Raw genomic sequence first — 23,784 nt, 5'->3', positions numbered from 1 at the left:
CGTGGTTTATTCAAAGCAATTATTTCTTTGTGGTTTACTTAAAGCAATTGTTTCTTTGTGGTTTAATTAACAAAATTGTTTATTCGAGGTTTGTTTAAAGAAATTATTTATTCGTGGTTTATTCACAGCAGTTATTTCCTTGGGGTTTGATTAAAGCAGCCATTTATTCGTGGTTTACTTAAAGAAATTATTTATTCGTGATTTATTTACAGCAGTTATTTATTTGTGGTTTAATTAAAGCAATCAAATATTTATTCGTGGTTTACATCACGCAATTATTCCTTTTTGGGTTACTTGAACCAATTGTTTGTTCATGGTGTAGTTAAAATACTGATTTGGGAAAAGGTTAATTAAACAATCGAATTCACTCTGCTTAATGCATTTATCCCTCGGGGATGAAAGTAAAAATATAAACTAAAGGCAGTAAATTTCTCTTACCTCGGTATATTTATCAGATTATCTCACCTGCACTGCTTTATATACACCCTTTTTAATAAATGTAATTGTTGACGGGAGACCCTTTTTAATAGTCTCCCGTCAAAAAATTACATTATCAAACGGCATCTACGGGCGGCCGTCTCCTTTAAATTTACTGTATATAGTTTTTAATAACTCATTTTATTATATATATATATATATATATATATATATATATGTGTGTGTGTGTGTGTGTGTGTGTGTGTGTGTGTGTGTGTGTGTGTGTGTGTGTGTACAGGGGAAATGTAATGTTACCGGTTTCATAGAGGCCAAAGTCCCTTACATAAGACGAGGTGATTATTTATAGTGGTCCCCCTATTAAAAATATCTGGAGTCTACGTTTTCTATTAGAATATTACATGATAGAAAACGTATTTAAGCTCAACTTAAATGGGAAGCGGAGATAATTTAGAGTAACTGCCTTTAAGAGCTTCCTTGAAGAGAAATGGCAACCTAACTGGACCTAATTGTGTGATTATTCCCTTAATTACTGATTTAAATGTAACTCTGAGGGTTTTTTAAACTTATGGGCGTAGCCAGGTTTTGTTAAGGGGGAGGTGCCCCCTAAATTTTGACAAACAGAAATGATAATTTAAAGTACGGAGCACTGTCTCATATTAACAGCTAATGACTATAGACGAAGGCTTTAGCAAAATAAATAACGATGGAATTTTGCACCTCAGAGGTAAATATGACGGAGTAGGAGCCCAAGTAATAGAGTTAGATTTCTTAAGTATAAATATTTAACCTAAATGTGTGTTGCATATATACGTCTGTTTGTTTTTTCCATGTGTATGTATGCATACATACGTACCTTTATGGGTGTTTGTACGTATTTATACGTACTTGTGTGAATACATTAAATTTATATATACACACACATGAGTACCCTACTGTATATGGAGTTCGGGTCGTTTACTTGCAAAATCGGCGCCGTATTTAGTACCAACCCCTTGGGGATGTACGTAAAACACAAAATAATGACGGTAAATACCATAAACATAATGTCTTACATTTTGGATGTTACGGCCTAAATGATTTACGACCCAAAACGGCCAGAACCGCTGAATATGCGTATATATCTGTATGGTGTATTTAGGAATATATTTATGCATATATGTACACTTAGATACAACGCATTAAAAGCAACCCTCTTGAACAACAGTCAGCTAGTTCGGAGATATTACAGTCTACCATAAGTTTCGGTAGGTGTAGCCCGCTACGCTAATCACCTGAGATTCCTAAATTAGCTTTTTGACAACAAAAACAAAGAAATTTCCGGTTACGTTTTGCAGTTCAGAGTGTTATGTTTCGCAAGAGGTTGGAGGAGAATGAATAGTGTATTATAAATGAAAAGCAATGCTCACTATGGCTATGTACAAACGATCCGGTCAAGAATGATCATTAGGGGAGAATTAATTTCTGTCATTTGTCAGAGGTGAAGAAGTGACTCAATAGTGAAATATCGAGTTTTTTTTAATATTTCTTATAGACATGCGACAGCTGCGCAGCTGTCTCCTCTGGTTTGCGTACTGCATTCTACGCATGTCAGAGATGCAAACAGTTCAATGAATAAATTGTTTTGAATAATTGCCGTTTAATTATGATAGCAACTAGATGAACAGTCATGAGAACCCAAAATAAATTCATTGTTTAAACCAGGAATTCAAATTCTTAGACTTTCCTAAGTCGTGCCAAAAAAAGAGAAACTGTTTATTTGTATACCTAATGTAACGAATAACTATATGTTACTCTATGTGTAATATTTCAGTTTGATATAGCTACTTCACATAGTATGTTTAGCTTCTGCATCTTTTATTCCTGGTATTCCTGAACCTAGTCTTCTGTCCATTGCGAGGGTAATTCGGCAAAAATAGGACAGAGGTTGGTTTTATCCCTTTAAAGCTTATAAAAAAGTAATAATCCTTTCCTTGAAATATCTCAACGACCAGAAAAACAGACCAAAAGGATTTACAAGTGGTATAGAGGGGATTGGATCGCATTACTTTCTCTTAATGTATAGGATTCAATGTCTTTTATGCTCCGTCAGTTGAAAAGAAATCATCAATATCTTCCAGGCTACTGGGAGGTAGTTGCCGATCAGGAGTACCTGCGAAAAATAAATGACTAATAAATAAATTCTGGAAAAAGCGTTTCTTCGAATCTCAGAGACGCAAGACTTAGCGGAAACGATTTCGAGAAACAGTAAACTATGATAAAAGAATGGAGAAACGTTTCGGCTTAATCTAAGTTTAATTTCTTTTACAATATATTTCCTTTGGGAGAGCATCGTTTTGCCGTGGTCGAAGTTTTTAATAGCAACAGAGGCTCGACTTTTTTCCATTATCAGTGAGGGTATATATATATATATATATATATATATATATATATATATATATATATATATATAAATATATATATATATCTATATATATAACTGAAGAAGAAAAAAAATTTATATTTTTTATATGCGTTGCCGTTAGAAACTTTCATAACAGTATATGAGACTGAAGCTTTGAAAATCGTAATATTGATGTCAAAGGAAATAATTCGGTGCTTTAACAAAGACTACTGAGGCTGAGTCAGTGAAAAAAAATGTATACGCAGAAAGTTTATACAGAGAAACAATACTAAATTTACAACTGTGATCAGTGACACATGAATTCGGTATCACAATTACCAAAGTGATATCCACATATAAAAAGGAAAAATATGTGATATATGTAAAACTAATAAAAATTGCGAATAGATATTAATTAGACTTCGGAATCAATAAACGACTGTTGAGATTTACAAATGACAGTCAAGTATGTGAATCAACACAATCAGTCAAATAAAGAGACCGATTTGGTCATGCAACTCTTGACAGCAAATGATAAACGCCCCAGTTGAAAGTCTGCCGTTGTCTATCAATCCAGTGGATTTTGTTTACACTTTCTTCATGTTATGAAAGAAACTGAATCATATATATTGAATGATGTATATAATATGTATTATGTCAAATGTAAAAACACACATTAACAAAGACTATATAGGCTGATATATAAATATATATATATATATATATATATATATATATATATATATATATATATATATATCATTGACACTATGAATTCATGTGTTCATTTACATTATATATATAAATATATATAAAAATATATATATATATATAAATATATAAATATATATATATATAATTATATAAATATATATACACTGTTGATATATATATATATATAAGTATACATATATATATATAAATATATATATATATTTGGTATATATATATATATATATATATTGTAAGTATGTATGTATATATGTATATATACTGTATATGTGTATATATGATATATATATATATATATATATATATATATATATATATATATATATACATATTCTTTTTCATGTGTTCATTTCCATTATATATATATATATATATATATATATATATATATATATATATATATATATATATATATATATATATAAATATATATATATATATATATATATATATATATATATACATACATTTTATATATATATATATATATATATATATATATATATATATATATATATATATATATATATGTATGTATGTATATATATATATATACTGTATATATATATATATATATATATATATATATATATATATATATATATATATATATATGTATTTATGTATATATATACTATATGTGTGTGTGTGTATCAATAATTATTGACTAATGGCACATTGATGTTATCGGTCATTATGCATTTTCAAGATGAGAGTGAAGTTTGTCCTAGCAAACTGGAAATAAACGGAAATTATGGAAGGGTTAGCATAGATATTTAATATCTCTAGAGCCATTTCCTGTTGAATAAATTGCTTAATGCCGGAAAAATATATATAGCCGTATGCTTAAAGGTAAATCAGAAAAGATGCACAAAGAACTAAAGAAAAAATTGAGCTGTAGTAATTAATTTGTTTATCCAATTAACACGAGCTCGGACTACGATCCAAATGAAGGTTGATGGAAGGCCCTTAGGCATAGCTTGTTCGCGGTCGAAATAAACACCACCAAACACTTATCGGCATTTGGCACCGTTTTACGCAGTTATTTTGGTTACAGTGACCCTGGCGGGGATATTAGATTATTCAAGGCCAAACCTTCATTGTCTGCCCCTAGCAAGGTCGTCTGGGATTACACCCTGGAAAGTTCAGAGGATCGCTAGGCCTAACAGAAAACAGTTCTCATTCAAAACACCTTTCCCAGTTATGCAACTTTTTTTAGTTGTTGAGAGAGAGAGAGAGAGAGAGAGAGAGAGAGAGAGAGAGAGAGAGAGAGATAGAGAGAGGTGGTTTTTATAATAACTCAGACGTAACGGAATGACTTTTGTATGGAGCAACCTAATTCTATGACAAATACTTTATTAACTTTATACCAGTCGTACGTAAATCTTTTCATTCCAGACTTGCAGGTGAAATCAGCGTCATCATGCAACAAAATGACCAGATGATTTTTGCCCCTGGGATCAACGCCTTTATTTGCTCGAAGAAGTTTTGCTTATGCTTAACTTGGCCGTAACCGTAAAACTCTGACAGATCACAAACGGTTTCGTAAAGGATAAGCTTTGGTAATGTTCTCCGAAGGGTTAATGATCAACTAATCCAATAATTAGGTGATATTTCTCCTCGTACTTGTATATAAACTTCACTTAAGAAAAAATTGAACTTTAGAATATAATATATCAAGACCCGAAACATTTTGTTACGTAACAAGTTTGGGATGTATCGAAATATAGCTTTGTGACGACTTTGAATTCATCTTAGACCATTATTGCGTAGTTGTTAACAGTCTGCCTCAGGCAAATACAATAGTGGGCGAGATACGTAGTGCACAAAATAGAATTATAAGAATTTTCAGCAGGCTGAGTTATGCGTAAAACTGGAGTTGCAGTTTCCAAGGTCAAGAAATCCTAGCGAGAGTGTTCATCTCTGATGAGATATTCCGACAGAGGATTGGGTAATTTGTAGACATAATGTTACAAAATATATATGGTTGATGGGTGGGGAAGGTCTGGGTAGGTGGGTGGGGAGGGGGGTTGTTAGTCTAAGATAAGAGGAGCTAAAGTCCAACCCTGTGGGACCCCACCCCCAACAGCATCCGGCTCCAGGCTGCCTTGCAGGGTTGCAAGACTGGCCGTTGCACATCCCAGCCCGAGAAGAGCTCAGTTCGGCGTAGCCTAGTGACAGTGCAGGTTGACCAGGAACCGGCTTCGTAAGTCTAGACCGAGTGAGGATCAGCCCGGCAAATAGCTCTTCGCTCCTTCTTCTTCGGCGTAGGACTCTCGTGGCTAAAACAAACAGAAACCTTCCTCTGCGAAGGACCTGGGTATTTGTAGAAAGTACTGCTCTGGTAGTTTAGGGTATTTGTAGTTGCTCTATCTCATGCCCTTATATGGGTAGAGGGGTGTCCCGTACAAACGGTCCATCCACCTGAAGTGTCACACAGTGGGAGAAGCTAAGTTTAACGTGACTGAATAGGTACAAGAGAAAGCTGAGATGTTCGATTTGCTGAGGCGTCTAAGTGATGGTTAGGTAAATGTTCCAAATATCATGAACACCAATCTAAAGAGGAAAAAAAATAATAATAATTCTAAAGTCTAATCATTACCTTTAAAAGCAGTACTTAGTAGTCATCTTTCTTACAAATAGTAAAGTAACGAAAGATTGATATTATTAGCCTCGCTTATCTAGTTAGTTTTTTTTTTGCGGTGACAAAATTCATGCGGTAATCAAGTATTTACGTTACATAAGAGTGACTAAAATTCCCAAGTATTACTTTCTCTTAATATAAGGTTTTTCCTTTTTTCAATCTTTTCATCAGTATTTGAAATGCTTCTTAAATAGCTTGTACTATCAAATTGTTTGCTCGTTATCATCAATAATAATAATAATAATAATAATAATAATAATAGCTCTACATGAAAGATTCCATTGTAATACATCCTAATTACATTAACGAAACTTGTGTTTTATTATCGATATATTTCATATAACTTTCGAGTTTTCCGTAACATACTGAAATGTTATAAACAAAGCTGCAATAATAGGAATAGCTTTTTTAATTTTATTTTTTAGTTACAATACTAATTTACTCCAAATTTGTTTGACTTTTCTTATTGACTTACTGGAAACTGAAACGAATTTTGGTGGCTGTGATTCTTGTTGGAATGTAATGGAATATAGAGTTTAGGCCAAGGGCCAAGCACTGGGACCTATGAGGTCATTCAGCGCTGGAAAGGAAATTGACAGTAGGTAGGTTTGAAAGGTGTAACGGGAGGAAAACCTCAACGCAGTTGCACTGTGAATCTATTGTTAGGGGAGGGTGGATGGTAAGAAAGAAGAAAGAGAATACATTGTACAGTAACAGTAATGAAAAGGGTCGCAGCTGGGGACTGAAGGCACGCAAGATAATCTGAATGTATTCTTGTTGCTAACTGACAGAGGCTTTGCTTACCCAAGTCTGTCTGTAGCCTACACATCCAGTTAGTTATCAGTGTATATCCTGCATCTGTGGTTGGCAAAGAGAGACTGACAGAAAGATACAGGAATGAATGTGATAATTACAGTGATTAACATCATTATCATCATCATCACTAACTGATGTTTTTACCCCAAACTCACAATATATTCATCGACCTCTCGAAGTTGTATGGTGACAGGATTTTTTAAATGCTCACAGTAAATTTTAAGAATATCTAGATTGTCAAAAAAAAAATGTATCAACCAATGTGAACACTAAATAATTATCAAAGATGGTTGTAAAATTCGGTGATGGCTTCTATGCGCGATCAAAATTTATCTCCCAGAATCTGTGGCCATATACAAATGAGTGTTACCGAAGGACTGTAAATATTAGCTAAAAAAACTTTAGATAATCTCTCTCTCTCTCTCCTTCAAATACAAATTTCAGAGAAATAGCTCTCTAATCTCTCTCTCTAATCTCTCTCTCTCTCTCTCTCTCTCTCTCTCTCTCTCTCTCCTTCAATACAATTTCAGAGCAATAGCCACCTCTCGAAAATTCAGATAATCTCTCTCCCCACACCCTCCCTCTCTCTCTCTCTCTCTCTCTCTCTCTCTCCTTCAATACGAATTTCAGAGAAATAGCCACCTACGAATTCAGATAATGTCTTCTTGCCCCCCTCTCTCTCTTCTCTCTTTCAACACACACAAAGATTTATGTGTTGCACATATGCTCATAATTTGTGCGCGGGTGCAATTGTCCTCGATAACAGAGTACGCAGTCGGAAGCACACTCACATGTTCAGCATCTATTTACAGGCAAACTAGTATGATGATAGTCAAGTTCCACTAAACATGTACCCCGTAGGGGAATAGTGCCATCGGTGCACCTCATGCGGTGCACTGTAGGCATCACTTAAGGTTCTTTGCAGCGTGCCTTCGGCCCCCAGCTGCAACGCCTTTCGTTCCTTCTACTGTACCTCCTTTCATATTCCGTCTCCCATCTTACTTTCCACCCTCTCCTAACAATTGATCCATTGTGCAACTGCGAGGTTTTCCTCCTGTTACACTTCTCAAGCCTTTTACTGCCAATTTCCGTTTCAGCGCTGAATGACCTTATAGGTCCCAGCGCTTGGTATTTGGCCTAAATTCCATATTCAATTCAATTCACTAAAAATGTACAATTGTAAGATATGAGTAAATGGTAATTTAAAATATCTTGAGTTCAGGATCTACAATTTTGGAGTTGGAAAACAGTCTTTGGAATTTTATGGGAAGAACTGAGTTTTGGATGCAGGAACTTCTTTGAAATCATGGGAAAAACTAACTGTGAAATCATTTAAAATAAGATCTTCATAGTCTATATATACCACATTTCGTGATTAGAGGGCCCGAGAGATTTTCATTGAGCTAAATATTTCATTTGTTACTTCTTTCTTATGAACACCTTATTCTTTGGAGGCTTGAATTTCAAGTCAGTGGCCCGTTTGGTGGGCTTGTTCCTTATGAATAGGGTTCATCTTCTGAATAATAAAAATAAAGTATGAATGAATGACAATTCGCGATTACGCATTTTTAGGTTGTCGAGTCCTTTATAAATCATGAATTAACAACCCATACGGTTCCCGCAGCTATATATCATTCTCTGATTATTTAAAAAAAAAAATAGGATTCGTCAGCTTAGTTCTTCATTAGAGGGGTGGGTAGAGCTTTCGGCTGGCACGCTGTTGGCCCAGCGTTCGACTCTCCGAGCAGCCAATGAAGAATTAGAGGAATTTATTTCTGGTGATAGAAATTCATTTATCGTCATAATATGGTTCCGTTCCACAATAAGTTGTAACCAGGTAACCTGTTGGTTCTTAGCCACGTAAAAATAAATCTAATCCTTCGGGCCAGCCCTAGGAGAGCTGTTAACCAGCTCAGTGGTCTGGTTAAACTAAGATATATTTTAACTTTTCTCCATAGGAACTGAGAGTTTTTATCCTCTCCCTTCAATTCATCTTGAATCACGCGTCCTCACCCGTGATTTTAGTTATTGTCTATAGTCCACTCCCGAGTTACTGCCTATATTCTACTCCCCTTCATCTGGTACTTCATTTTACTAAAGTAGGCGACCAGGTTCATTGTGATATCTCTTATCAAATGACACATTTGTCTGGACTACCTCGTAGACAGGGACTCGTGAATGGGCCCATATTCTTCTTCTTCTTCTTTTTTTTTTTTTTTGCTTATTTTCCAGATATTCTCAGATATTCTTTCTGTTTTCCTTTACCTCCTCTTAATTCTTCCTCATGAACGCTGTATTCTTTGGAGGCTTGAATTTCAAGTCAATAGCCCTTGTGGGCTTGTTCCATATGAATAGGGTTCATCTTCTGAATAATAATAATAATAATAATAATAATAATAATAATAATAATAATAATAATAATAATAATAATAATAATAATAACTTCCCAGATACTTAGTATCTCCTCAGCCAATACTAGAGTTTGCTCATAATAAATTCTATTTTTTTTTTTTTTACTCCATAAATCAATGTAAACATAAGAGCTATTTACTGGAACTTGTGCATAAAAGAGGGGCGTGTATGCTTAACCACATTGCCTTTGTATGTTTCAGGAAGAAAACTGGCCATGTCTTATCAAAAGGAGATAGTTTTAGCAAGCCGTTTGAAAAGGTTTTAATATGCTTTTTTTCCATAAGGTGAAAAGTGACTATTGATACTCTGCCAATCATTTTCTTTTATTAAAAAGTATTGATTAAAGTTGCGAACATTTTTTCAAGCCAGAGTGGCGCTGGAAGGAGTGATAATGTCATAACAAAATATCAAAGTAGTCCAAAACGAATCCTATCATTATAACGGCTATCTTAATTACCCAAGCAAAATATGATTCACACAAACGTAAACAAATCGGTGTTGTCAAGAGAAAAAGAAGAAGAAGAAGAAGAAGAAGAAGAAGAAGAAGAAGAAGAAGAAGAATTTAGCCCAACTGATGACCTTCAGAGGATCACGTGGAATTCGTGGTAGCCAAGTTGAAGGGTGGGGGTGGGGATGTTTGGGTGGGGGGGGGAGAGCTAGGGGTACCCAAACCCGAAACCCGGTGTAGCCTGGAGTGCAGGCTCGATGTCTGGCGTTAAAAAAAAATAAAAGAAAAAAAGAGGGGGCGGGTTCTACTGTACCCGAAAATAACATCCAAACACCCACTTATGCAATCTGTCCTATCGGTGTATTACGTAGAAGGGTAGAATTTCAGCGCATTGTGTGTGTGTTTTTTTTTTTTTTTTTTTGAGGCCTAATTGGAAAATAGCACGACAACCTTCGAAAGATTGATTTATCGTTTTCAGGAAGAGATAAACTTCTGTTTTGTTAATTATTTATGTTTGTGTTGTGCATTTAATATCACTGTTGTTATTTGCTATTGATAAATGGAATGTTGTGCGAATCCTTACTGCTATTTTTTGTCATAATCGTAATCATCTTCTCACCATTTTGCAGGAGTAATGTTTTGCTAACTGCTACCGAAGAATAGTTTTAAAGAGCTAACATAACATAAAACTGTCAACTTATACCGCAATGGGTGTAGGAGAAAGAACGTTAATGAATTTGTGAAGATAAGAGAAAACAGAACAAAAGTAAACCAATAAAAACAGATTCAGAGTGATTTAAAAAACGACAACTTGTGAACACCCATACGACACTCGGCTTGAAAAGCGCTCCGAACGAGTCTAATCCAAGATGGTTGCCAAGTCAGCATCGATTCACCCGACGGCTCCGGCTTTTCTCGAGCCCCAGGTCGAGATCCTCGCAGGGGAGGTCCTCGAGCATCCCCAGGAGGAGGGAGAGGAGGAGGACCGTCCCGAGAGTTTCAAGTTGAAGAAGCAACTGGGACTCATGGACGGCGTGGCCATCATCGTCGGCATCATGATCGGCTCTGGGATTTTCGTGTCCCCGAAAGGCGTCATCCAGTTCAGCGGAAGCGTTGGCATGTCTCTGATCATCTGGGTGATCTCTGGACTTCTGTCGATGGTTGGGGCGTTATGTTACGCTGAGTTAGGTCAGTGTTTGAGTTTTTCTCTGTTGTAATTCAAGCTCGTAATTCAAGTTGAACTCTAAAACAAGAAGGTTTAGAAATAAAGATTCGCCTTTGGTAAGTCTTTCGGTGGGGATTCATAGTTGCTTATTACAGAAAAGTTATTGAAACTCCTATTGTACAAACTAGCTGATTATAATGCGCTCTCATATCATAATCTAAAAAAATGGCATAAAAGGACATTTGTATAGCAGTAAAAGATCTTGCAATTAATAATGGATATGGCTTAAAATTAAGTAGTTAGTTTCACACCCAAACTATTCCCTAGGTAAGATTCACACAAAAAAAGCATCATCACAAAGACCATTCATCTGAAAATTCTTCTTCTTTGCATATCTGAGAGGCTGACTGTCACCGATAAAACAAGTAGGTCACAGAGGCTTCCATAAACAGAGATATATAAGAGCAAGCCTTCATAAGAATTATGTCACTAATCTCCTGTGACCCTACTCACTCCCTCCTATACTCCAACAGGTTCATCGACAAACCCTCTGGATATTATTATATGTAAAATCTGCAAAGACAGATTTTGCTGTGTTGTAATCTCCAATATACTGTCTCCTAGGTTTGGCTCCAGGGGGCTTCTAGGTCCGATTAGATTAGAATGTCTCCCCCTTTTTGGATAAGACCAAGGGTGTTCCAAAGGGAGTTCCAGAAGGACCTTCTAGGTTGGATTAGATTAGATTGTACTCCCTTCATGGATAAGACCAAGGGTGTTCCAGAGTGGGGCTTCTAGGATGGATTACATTAAAGTGTACCCATCTTTTTGGATGAGACCAAGGGGGATTCAAGGGGACTTCTAGGTTGCATTAAATTAGAATGTACCCTCCTTTTTGGATAAGATCAGGGGGGCTTCTAGGTTTGGTTAGATGAGAACATACCCGGCCCCCCTTTTTGCTAAGACTAAGGGTTTTCTAGGTTGGATTAGATTAGAATGTAACCTCGCCCACTTTGTATCTAAGACCAAGTGGTCATCAAGGGCCTTTAGGTTGAATTAGATTAGTGTGCCCCTTCTGGATAAGAGTAAGGGGGTTCCAGGGAGCTTCTAGGTTGGATTGAATTAGAATATACCCCCTTTTTGGCTAAGACTAAGGGGGCTTCAATGTCCCCTAGGCTGGATTAGATTAGAATGTACCCTTCCCTTTTGGCTAAAACTATGGGGGCTCAAGGGAGGCTTACAGGTTGGATTAGATTACATTGTACCTCCTTTTTGGCTTTTGGCTAAGACCAAGGGGGTTCCAGGGGGCTGCCAGGTTGGATTAAGTTAGAATGTATCCCCTCTTTGGCTACGTCTAACGGGGCTCTAGGTGGCTTCTAGAGTGGATTAGATTAGAATATACACCATATTTGGCTACGTCTAACGGGGCTCTAGGTGGCTTGTAGGGTGGATTAGATTAGAATATACACCATATTTGGCTACGTCTAACGGGGCTCTAGGTGGCTTGTAGGGTGGATTAGATTAGAATATACCCCCTATTTGGCTACGTCTAAGACGACTCTAGGTGGCAAAGCCCCTGCAGTCAGTCGTAAACTGACCAACCCACCTGATCTCCCGTCCAGGCACGATGATCCCAAAGAGTGGTGGCGACTACGTCTACATCATGGAGGCCTTTGGTTCCTTGCCCGCCTTCCTCTTCATCTGGATGACCCTCCTGATCATCCTGCCCACCAGCAACACGGTCATGGCCCTCACCTTTGCCAATTACATCATCAAACCAGCCTTCATGGATTGCGACGAATCTCTGGATGTGCCAGTTAGGCTCATAGCGGCCGCTCTTGTTTGTGAGTTTGGGTGATTTTATTTTTCTATTGTTCATTTCATTCGTGAAATGGTTTTTCTTTTTGTGACGCCCGAAAAATGTAATGTATGGATGTTTTTTTTTTTAAATGGCGGGGTTTAAATCCGAAGGGGAAAACGAAGTTAGGAAGAGCATTTTAAAACTTGGATGAAAACAAAACCACAGAAACTTACGTCTGTGGTATATTTTTTTATAAGCTGAACATAAGATAGCCTCTACAATATATATATATATATATATATATATATATATATATATATATATATATATATATATATATATATATATATATATATATATATATATATATTGTATATGTAATTGTAATAGCCACCATGCCCTCTTAACTTTCATGAATTCTTCAGCGCTTTTTGGATACTCTTGTCACTACAAAGCCTTAAGTTCCAAGTGCTAGAAATATGAAGAAATTCTGAAGTCTGGTAGCGGGAAACGAACCTGGTCCCCTAATCACAATGAGGTACCATTGTCGATCTGACCACGAGAAGGATATGTACTTATATATATATATATATATATATATATATATATATATATATATATATATATATATATATATATATATATATATGTGTGTGTGTGTGTGTGTGTGTGTGAGTGTGTGTGTGTATACATATACATATTATGTATGTATCTAATGTTATGGAACCACACTGATTAAAAAAACAATTTACGTGCAAGATAAGACCTTCATTGATAGGAAGCGAACTTTTGCACTGTGTGAAGGATTTGCGCAGTTTAGATCTTGTATAATTAGCGTATCCCAAACCTCTTATACGAATTATGAAGTAATAAATCATTCCATTGGACTGTTTCTCATCCATAAAGGATTGTATCTAAATATAGTTAGACTATAGGCTTTCATTTATTCCACGATTGTGGCATTTCTGAAAAAAAAAGTTCATTTTAAGTTTACTTCATTGTTAAATCTGCTTCATAATCTTTCACTCGTAAAACCTAATATAGTAAATGTCATCCTTATAAGTATCTCTTTGGCTTTACCGCAGAAGAATAATAATAATGAATTACTTAACTCTCGAGAAATAGATATTCGAGTTAGACGCCAGTAGTTCCGAAAAAATGCTACACTGATAATTTCAGCTCCTGCCGTTACGTTGTTTCTGGGGTACTGATGCACCTAAATGTCGTTTATGTAAGCTTTGCATAAGACCTATTTTATCTTGGATGCATTGGAATGTCTTTATATAACGTGGTATTATTGCAAAGGCAACAGGTTTTTATATGTATGACAAACTTTGTTGTGACATTGTATCACTGTGTACTGAGATATTGTTTGCATATTTTTTTTTTTTTGCCTCTGTAAGTATTAAGCGACTAGATTCCATTATTTTATGTAAATTAGAATATTTTTGTTGTGGCTGAAAAGACAGATTTTGTATGCCGAATACAAGAGGACATGTAAGTTATAATAATTATTACGATTTCTCAACGAAATTATTATTATTATTATTATTATTATTATTATTATTATTATTATTATTATTATTATTATTATTATTATTATTATTATTATTATTGTTGTTGTTGTTGTTGTTATTGTTGTGCAGAAGATGAACCTTATTCACATGGAACAAGCCCACAGGGGCCATTGATCTGAAATTCAAGCTTCCAAAGAATATGGTGTTTATTAGAAAGAAGTAACAGAAGGTAATGGGAAATATAGAAAGAAGAGATCACTTATTGAAAAAGAAAAAAATTAATAAAAATTAATAGACATACAAAAAATCTAAGTAAATTATTAAAATACAAGAAAAACTCTGTTACAGTAGTAATGCACTGCATCTTCGCTTGAACTTTTGATGCTGTTTTGTAATTTTTCTAAATTCTGATGTGGAATTTATTTGTTTTAACTTTAGTCTGAAAATAATACAGGCTCGTGATTAAGAAGTGTTACGTATTTAATCTCATTCGTAAATGCAGAAGTAAAATTTATTGTAATTTATTGTACTGTGGAAGAGTTTAACTGTATAAGGGATGTCAGGAATAACTCTGTTAGAATTTATTCCGGATTAAATACAGTATCAGGACATTTAACAGAATATTAATATGACTTTCTTGTTTTGTGTTCTCTCTCTCTCTCTCTCTCTCTCTCTCTCTCTCTCTCTCTCTCTCTCTCTCTCTCTCTCTCTCTTAGCCTAGTGAACGCCACGGATAGCTTCCATGAAATCCATAAGGTAGATGAACAGGTATTTTCTCTCTCTCTCTCTCTCTCTCTCTCTCTCTCTCTCTCTCTCTCTCTCTCTCTCTCTCTCTCATGATTTTCACAGAAATATTAATCAGAACTCAACATTTTCCAGGCTTCTTGACGTGGATCAATTGCACGAACGTGAAATGGGTCACGAAAGTCCAAGACCTCTTCACGATGGCCAAAGTCATGGCCCTGGCCATCATCATAGTCGCTGGCATCTATTGGCTGGCCACGGGCCACACCGAATATTACAAAGAGGCCTTCGTGGAGACGAACTGGTCCGTGAGTTCCATCTCGACGGCCTTCTATCAGGGACTCTTCTCCTTTGCTGGATGGTGAGAGAAGGAAAGAGCCGTTGCAGAGGAAATGCCCTACAACTAATACTACTAGTACTAGATTCCATTCTCTCTCTCTCTCTCTCTCTCTCTCTCTCTCTCTCTCTCTCTCTCTCTCATTTTGTTTTTATATGCAGGAGCGCTTATTTAATACCAAATTAGGACTTTTCAAAGGGAATACCTTATGATTTCATCATCAGCCTAGGCCTATCTTTTCTAAAAGTGAATATGTATTTATGTATATGCAAAATTTTCTTTGGGAATTTGTAAGATTGTAGAATGCAAATATGCCAGCTGGTAGCCATACTTTCCTGCTTTCAATATGTAATTAAAGGTACAGTCAAATTCAGGAATTAAGTAAGACTGTATGGTAGAACTTAAATCGGACTTTTCTGAAGGGCTGTACCAAAATCATCGGATGTTGTATCATAGATTCCCATTTTCTTTCCAGGAACTGTTTAAACTTCGTTACAGAGGAGCTGAAAGACCCATACAAGTGAGTGTCTTGAAGGAGCTTCCATGTTATACTGTATAGCTAGGCTTGAAATTAAAGTCTTGTAATTGTTAATGTTAAAAATTATCATCTTATAATCTTGAACAAGTCTCGTGTACGTTGAGCATTTCTCCTTAGTCTTTAATTTTCTAGTGATCCTTGAACGTCAAAGTTTGTTTTACATTCCCCGATGTCATTCTTTCACTGATACACTTCCTCTTACAGAACATTACCTAGGGCCATCATAGTGTCAATGCCACTTGTGACTTTTGTGTACTTCCTGACCAACATGGCATATTTTGCCGTCCTCGAACCAGATGAAGTTCTTGCCTCCAGCGCAGTTGCTCTGGTAAGAAACTGTTGTTTTATGGTAATAATACAAACCTCAAGCTCTTTGTTTTTAAGTAAATATAAGCCAAACAGTTTCACAGTAAAACTGCAACCGTGTGTGTGTGTGTGTGTGTGTGTGTGTGTGTAACTTTCCTCAGAGTTTGTCCTCAGTTTCCGTGAGGTCTGACTTATATCATCGTCCCACTTCAATGTCCTTAGATTTCGTTAGGTCCTGAAAGAGAAAACTTGTTTTATAGCAAAGTGTCTCACTTCAAGATACAATTTATTAAACAAATGGCTTCCCCACAGTCCTTTGCAAGCCGTATTCTCGGCGTGATTGCATGGATGGTGCCAATTTTCGTGGCGCTTTCGACGTTCGGAAGTCTCAACGGTCTGATCTTCGCTGCCTCTCGACTCTTCTTCGCTGGAGCCCGGGAAGGACACCTGCCCCAGGCATTCGCCCTCATCAACGTCCATCGCTTCACACCTGTCCCTGCTTTGGTGGTTCAGGTAAGGCATTGCCAAGCAGTTTGGAAGGCCATTTCTCACAGGCAGTGTTAGTAATGATATAAAATCTATCTCTGAGTATTCATATTTATTCTTTAAAGTGAACCCAAGTGTATTTGTTCAAATTGATGAAACAATTTGGTCTACTTCATTATAAAACTTCTTTATAATCATTATCAGTCTTTTCTGAAATTAGCCTAGTATGCTTCTTTTTTAATTCTTTTAATTCCTGACACGCCAGTTAAGATTAGCCACCATATGAAAAAGGAATAAGTAATTTATGTTATTAGAAATAATAATTAAGCCAATAATTTTACTGTTGCATAAAGGTAAAGGTGGGATGGCAGACTATATGGATGGTAGAGGCATAACGTTACTTAGTCCGCTAAGAAATGCATGGCCAAGCAAGATTCATTATTTGTTTTGTTGTCATTCCTGCAAATTGGTTGTGGAAATTATTCAACATCCGTTGAACTAGAGACAATAGTAAACCCTTCGATGAAACGAAAATCACAGTGTGAAAAAAAAAATTTATATAATCCGCATTGTTTTGTAGCATATTCAGGGAGAAACGACAGAAAATAACAATTAAAAATTTGCCGAAGTTTCTTCGGCGCAGTCGAGTTTTCTGTATAGCCTCTACAGCTTATAATCAAGGCCACCGAAAATAGATCTATCTTTCGGTGGTGTCAGTATAATGTTGCACGAGCCACGGCCCAGATACTTTAACTACGGCCCGGTGGTGGCCTGTCCCATATCGTGGCCAGAAGCACGATTATGGCTAACTTTAACCTTAAATAAAATAAAAAATACTGAGACTAGGCGGCTGCAATTTGGTATGTTTGATGACTTGAGGGTGGATGATCAACATACCAATTTGCAGTCCTCTAGACTCAGTAGTTTTTAAGATCGGAGGGCGGACAGAAAAAGTGCTGACAGAAAAATGTGCGGACAATCAGACAAAGCCGGCACAATAGTTTTCTTTGACAGAAAACTAAAACTGATACAATCCGCATTGCTTCGTAGCACATTCAGGGAGAAACAACAGAAAACAAAAAGGCTTCAATATAAATCAGTTTTTCCTTCACACTCAAAAGTCACTTTCTCGTTTGCCAGTGTGTGATGACGCTCTGTATGCTGACGACGGTGGACACCCTCGTCCTCATCAACTTCGTCAGCTTCGGGGAGTCGCTCTTCGTCCTGATGTCAGTTTCGGCGCTTCTTTGGCTACGCTACAAGGAACCTCATCGTAAAAGACCTATTAAGGTGAGAGAGAGAGAGAGAGAGAGAGAGAGAGAGAGAGAGAGAGAGAGAGAGAGAGAGAGAGAGAGACTTTAATTAAGAAAAAGTCTTCAAGGATATAGCAGACTAAAATAAATGTTGAGAGAGAGAAACAAGGAACCTCATGGTAAAGCACCTATTAAGAGGGGAGAGAGAGAGAGAGAGAGAGAGAGAGAGAGAGAGAGAGAGAGAGAATTTAATTAAGAAAAAGTCTTCAAGGATATAACAGACTAAAATAAATGTTGAGAGAGAGAAACAAGGAACCTCATGGTAAAACACCTATTAAGTGAGGAGAGAGAGAGAGAGAGAGAGAGAGAGAGAGAGAGAGAGAGAGAGAGAGAGAGAGAGAGAGAGAGAGAGAGAGAGAATTTGATTAAGAAAAAATCTTCAAGGATATAGCAGACTAAAATAAATGTTGAGAGAGAGAGAGATACAGGGAACCTCATGGTAAAACACCTATTAAGGTGAGGAGAGAGAGAGAGAGAGAGAGAGAGAGAGAGAGAGAGAGAGAGAGAGAGAGAGAGAGAAAGTTAATGCACAGCTAGGTATGCAAAAACAGACGTAGCTTTCGGAAAAAAATAATAATTTCATCAACATAATGCATTGCTGTACAATTGTAAGCAGCACACATTTAAAAGCACTGTGGAATTTCCATTTGCCTAAAACGGAATTAAGATTTAGAACAGAATAACCAACATAAAATATTATTAAATTCTGGCACACTTCTGGTAACTGCAGAAAGTTTAAATTTTTGTATTTGCACACTGAGTTTTTTTCAAATCATATTTCGCTAACAATATATAATATATTCACAGTGATTTGTTTAATTTCCCTCGTTTCTTCTTGGACTATATGTCACTTGTACTAAATAATAGTTTGTGGTTGTAAGTGGATATAAATGAAATAACTCAAGAAACTTTTGTGATAGTTATCTTATGGTAATTATCTCCGTGACCATAATAGTTTTGTTGCATACTGTACTTTAAAAGTCCTTACCGCGCTGGAATATAACTTCCTGTAATAACTGCAGCAAAAACCATACGTCACGTCCCAGAAGGATCCAGTAGTTAATATTACCCAGTATTCTCTTACAGATCTTCCTCTAAAAGGTAGATAAGAGTTCTGATCCCCTTCGTATCCTCTTTTATTTTTCTTATATGTTTCCAGATGTGGAGAGGGATCTTCTTCTAAAAAGTAGATAAGAGTTCAGATCCCCTTCTCCAGATTCTCTCTCATTTCCATTCCGTCCCTATTTCCAGATGAGGATAAGGATCTTCTTCTAATAGGTAGATAAGAGTTCAGATCCCCTTCTCCAGGTTCTCTCTCATTTCCATTCCGTCCCTATTTCCAGATGTGGATAGGGATCTTCTTCTAAAAGGTAGATAAGAGTTCAGATCCCCTTCTCCAGATTCTCTTTCATTTCCATTCCATCCCTATTTCCAGATGTGGAGAGGGATCTTCTTCTAAAAGATAGATAAGAGTTCAGATCCCCTTCTCCAGATTCTCTCTCATTTCCATTCCGTCCCTATTTCCAGATGTGGATAGGGATCTTCTCCTAAAAGGTAGATAAGAGTTCAGATCCCCTTCTCCAGATTCTCTCTCATTTCCATTCCGTCCCTATTTCCAGATGTGGATAGGCATTCCGATCCTCTTCTTCTTCATCAGCATATTCCTCGTGATCTTCCCTGTGATCGAAAGGCCCATCGAGTTGGGAATAGCCATTGGGGTATTCCTGGCGGGCATTCCTGTCTATTATTTCTGCGTCCGTAAAGCCAGCAAGTCTAAGGCATTCAATTCGTTCATGGGTAAGCTTCCGAGTCGTTTTACTGATTGCTGAGATTGTTTTTTGTTATCAAATAAATACTTTTATTCGATTTAATGTAACTAGTACGTCTAAGGGTTGTTGGATTTCCTTTCATTTCACTAGATTGTTATTTTTTGTGTGTATTGTCCTTGCTTGTTGTTTAATTGTTAGATTTAATCATTTTCTTAAATAGTCTTTGTGCTTTAGCTTCACATTATAAAGATTGCCGCTTCATATTTATTTTCTATTCGTGTTCTTTACGTAAATTTGCAGACAAATTTCAAAATAAATTTTTTGTCCATATACAAGATCTTATGACCCATTCTAAAAAAAATGCCCATATTTAGATATGAAATTATTTAAGACAATCTGTTGCCATTTCACATGTTTACAGATGAATGATACATAAACTACCATTTTAAATGAACGAATTATCACAACATCTAACACCTTTGTCAACTTCATTCATTTTCATTTTCTAGGGAAACTAACAACAGTGTGTCAGCTCCTGTGCTGTGGGTTACCCGAAGATAAAGAAGATTGAGAAAACAAATCGTTTTCAGAAAGAAGGTAGAGTTAAATCTCACGAAGGACGTGACCACCGAATATTTCGTAGGTCTGAAAGAACGAAAATTCATTACAATGAGTTGAGTTTGTATTTAGCATATATATATATATATATATATATATATATATATATATATATATATATATATATATATATATATATATATATATATATATATATATATATATATATATACATATATATATATATATAAATATATATATATATATATATATATATATATATATATATATATATATATATATATATATATACATAACTGAATCACAAAATATTTACATATATTTATATATATAGATATATTTATATATGTGTATATATATATATATATATATATATATATATATATATATATATATATATATATATATATATATGTGTGTGTGTGTGTGTGTGTGTGTGTGTGTGTAGGATTTCAATAGGGTTTTATAGAGTGATAATGCAACAAGGCTCTTGAAAATAAAATTGCCATAAATTTATGCATAGATAAACAACATACTTGAATGTTAACACAACACCATACTCGATTCGAATAGGCAACTTATCAGCTCCACTCAACCAACATAGATTAAATTTCAGTCACAGGAAATTTACGATGATACGAATTCAGTTCATTCTCAAGATAATGACTATAATAACACGTACGTCCTCAGTGAGTTACTGGAACTGTTTAGTAAACGTAAACCTTAGACAATCTAGATAGTTCAGACGACTATTTAGCAACTGGAAATCCTTCGGTCATGTGGAGCCTTGGATGACGCCGTGAGAATTATTGCATCGCTCTCTGGACAGGCGTCAGACCAGTGTGATTCCTAAGGAATTCACTGGAACCGTTCAGTAAACGTAAACCTTAGACAATCTAGATAGTTCAGACGACTATTTAGCAACTGGAAATCCTTCGGTCATGTGGAGCCTTGGAAGACGCCGTGAGAGTTATTGCATCGCTCTCTGGACAGGCGTCTGGTCAGTGTGATTCCTAAGGAATTCATTTACTTCTTTGTACATAGCTGTCCGTTTTATGGAATCCCTATTATAAGCATGGGCACATTGCCTTCTACCCATTTCTAAGTTAATTTACTACAGGAATATTCTCGTATATGGCAGTATAATGGAATATAGAATTTATGCCAGAGGTCGTGCACTTGGACCTATGAGGTCATTCAGGGCTGAAAGAGAAATTGAGAGTGAAAAGGTTTTAAAGGTGTAACAGGGGGAAACCCACGCTGTTGCACTATGAAACAATTGTTAGGAAAGGGTTAAGGAAAGTAATATTTAGAGAATATAAACGGAGTTACAGTCAAAGGAATGAAAGGGGTTGCAGCTAGGGGACGAGGAGACGCTGCAGAGAACCTTTAGTAATGTCTACAGTGCACCGCGTGAGAAGCACAGACGGCACTACCCTCCTACGGGGTATGTGATAGTAGACTATGGTAGTCTTTCAAATGTTTCTGTGCCTAAGTTTTAAATCAAATTCAACCCCTGCTTTCAGCTAATACTATCTCATTTAGCCTACTTATTTATGATCTATACCCATGTGAAATAGATTTGTATTACAAGTGTATTATACTCGTGTATTTCAATAAAACCAAATTAGACGTAATAAAAAATGCGATTATCCCCATGATTTGTGAAAAAAGGCCTTTGGTATCTGCTTATGTTGGCATACATTGCAAAAGTAGAATTGGTTTAAGGTTACGCAAAAATAAAGGACACATATATAGGAGTCTTTGTTTTCATTTACCTTATTGTAAGTCATGTGTAGAGCTGTTATTATTATTATTATTATTATTATTATTATTATTATTATTATTATTATTATTATTATTATTATTAGTAGTAGTAGTAGTAGTAGTAGTAGTAGTAGTAGTAGTAGTAGTAGTCTTATGAAACAAGGCAAACAGTATGAATTGGGGGAGCATTGAACTTCAACAGACTTGAATAGTTAGGGATACAAAACTGATTACTGTACATATAGCTAATAAAAGTAAAAACACAGTTCTCTGCATAAAAAATAAATAAAAAATAAATAGATAGATAAACAAACAAATAAATAAATAAGTAAATAAATAAATAAATAAATAAATAAATAAATAAATAAATAAATAAATGAGGGAAACGGACACATTCGTCAACTCACCTTCAAGAAGAAGAAGAAATGCAACTCGAGGCAGTGAAAGGGCAAGATAGAGAGGTCGTATCATCACAGCCCAATTTAGCAAGTTTCGAAAACATTAATCATTTGGTCTCCTTCAGTTAAGAGGTAACTCAACGCGGAACCTACGACGACTCATTCTCCAAAAACAGAAAAGTAAGCAATCCAGTTTATGGGACGAGGCGGTAGGAACAAGGATATACTAGTAAAACGAACGATTATTTAATTTAGTGGCTTGAATTCAAACTACTAGTTTGAAAAACAGCTCAACATCAGCTTGGCTGCACTGAGTAGCCAGCCTGACACAGTAAGTTTTATTTTCAATATAATGGGTTATTCAGTTCTAAGTAGATCTCTCCTTAACCAGCTCAATATCACGGGTTTGAATCAATTCAATGAAGTCGATTAATTGAATTATGCGAAGTCCGTTGAGTAACCAGCTTGATACCACAGATTTTAATGAGCTAAATGGAGTCATTCAATTCTTTGCGGGCGACTCAGTAACCCCTCCCTAGATACGACAGTTTTAATTAACTGAATTGTCAATAAGTTCTCTGTAAATGATTCAATAAACAGCTTGATACCACATGTTTTTATTAGATTTGTGAATACAAGAATAAATTAACCTTACTTTAATTCATATATTTCATAGGAATTTTCGTAATCACGAATGTAACTGTATTACTTTAGTTTATTTCCGCTGAAGTAAATAATACGAATGGTGAGAGATAAGAAATCATTTTGCATCCTCATGGCAGGATTAACCTAGCAAAAAATTTTTTCAACTTCATCGCAAATCTAAATAACCTGAGGTAGCACTATTAATTCTTTTGGAATTGTTTTATTTTTCCATTGGGTCAACAGTTCCAGTGCGTCTTAGTTAATGAATGAAAATAACAGATGAGAAAGGTGGGTGTTTTTACTTTTAGTTCTCGTAAGACATTCCATCGTATAAATATTGAAGGCTGTGAGTCGTTGGCGTGCAAAAGACATTGTCCATGTGATAAAGGATGTCTCGAGGTATTAATTATGGTCTTATATCGCTTCTATATGCCAATCATACTATTTTTAAAGGAAATATTTGTGAAAAATGACCGCTGTTCATCTAAAACGCGTTTAACTTTAAGCGTGGAACTCAGTTACGAGTCGTCAGCGTATAACAACAATTTCGAT

At 35.7% G+C, this 23,784-nt stretch overlaps 1 protein-coding gene across 1 annotated transcript; it reads left to right on the top strand.

The window, feature by feature from the left end:
* The first annotated feature begins 5,404 nt into the window (after nt 1–5,404).
* On the top strand, nt 5,405–20,524 carry LOC136826449 (Y+L amino acid transporter 2-like). Its single transcript, XM_067083666.1, has 10 exons — nt 5,405–5,756; nt 10,500–11,058; nt 12,655–12,876; nt 15,230–15,455; nt 15,907–15,951; nt 16,174–16,297; nt 16,588–16,788; nt 17,902–18,051; nt 19,694–19,871; nt 20,353–20,524. The coding sequence occupies exons 2-10, from the start codon at nt 10,740–10,742 to the stop codon at nt 20,412–20,414; spliced, it is 1,527 nt and encodes a 508-aa protein (XP_066939767.1). The 5' UTR covers nt 5,405–5,756; nt 10,500–10,739; the 3' UTR covers nt 20,415–20,524.
* Nucleotides 20,525–23,784: the final 3,260 nt, after the last annotated feature.

Source organism: Macrobrachium rosenbergii, chromosome 41 (genome assembly GCF_040412425.1).
Source record: "Macrobrachium rosenbergii isolate ZJJX-2024 chromosome 41, ASM4041242v1, whole genome shotgun sequence".
In the NCBI taxonomy this organism is placed as follows: Eukaryota; Metazoa; Arthropoda; class Malacostraca; order Decapoda; family Palaemonidae; genus Macrobrachium; species Macrobrachium rosenbergii.
Note: the sequence above shows the minus strand (reverse complement) of the source record. Positions and strands in the feature narration are given on the sequence as shown.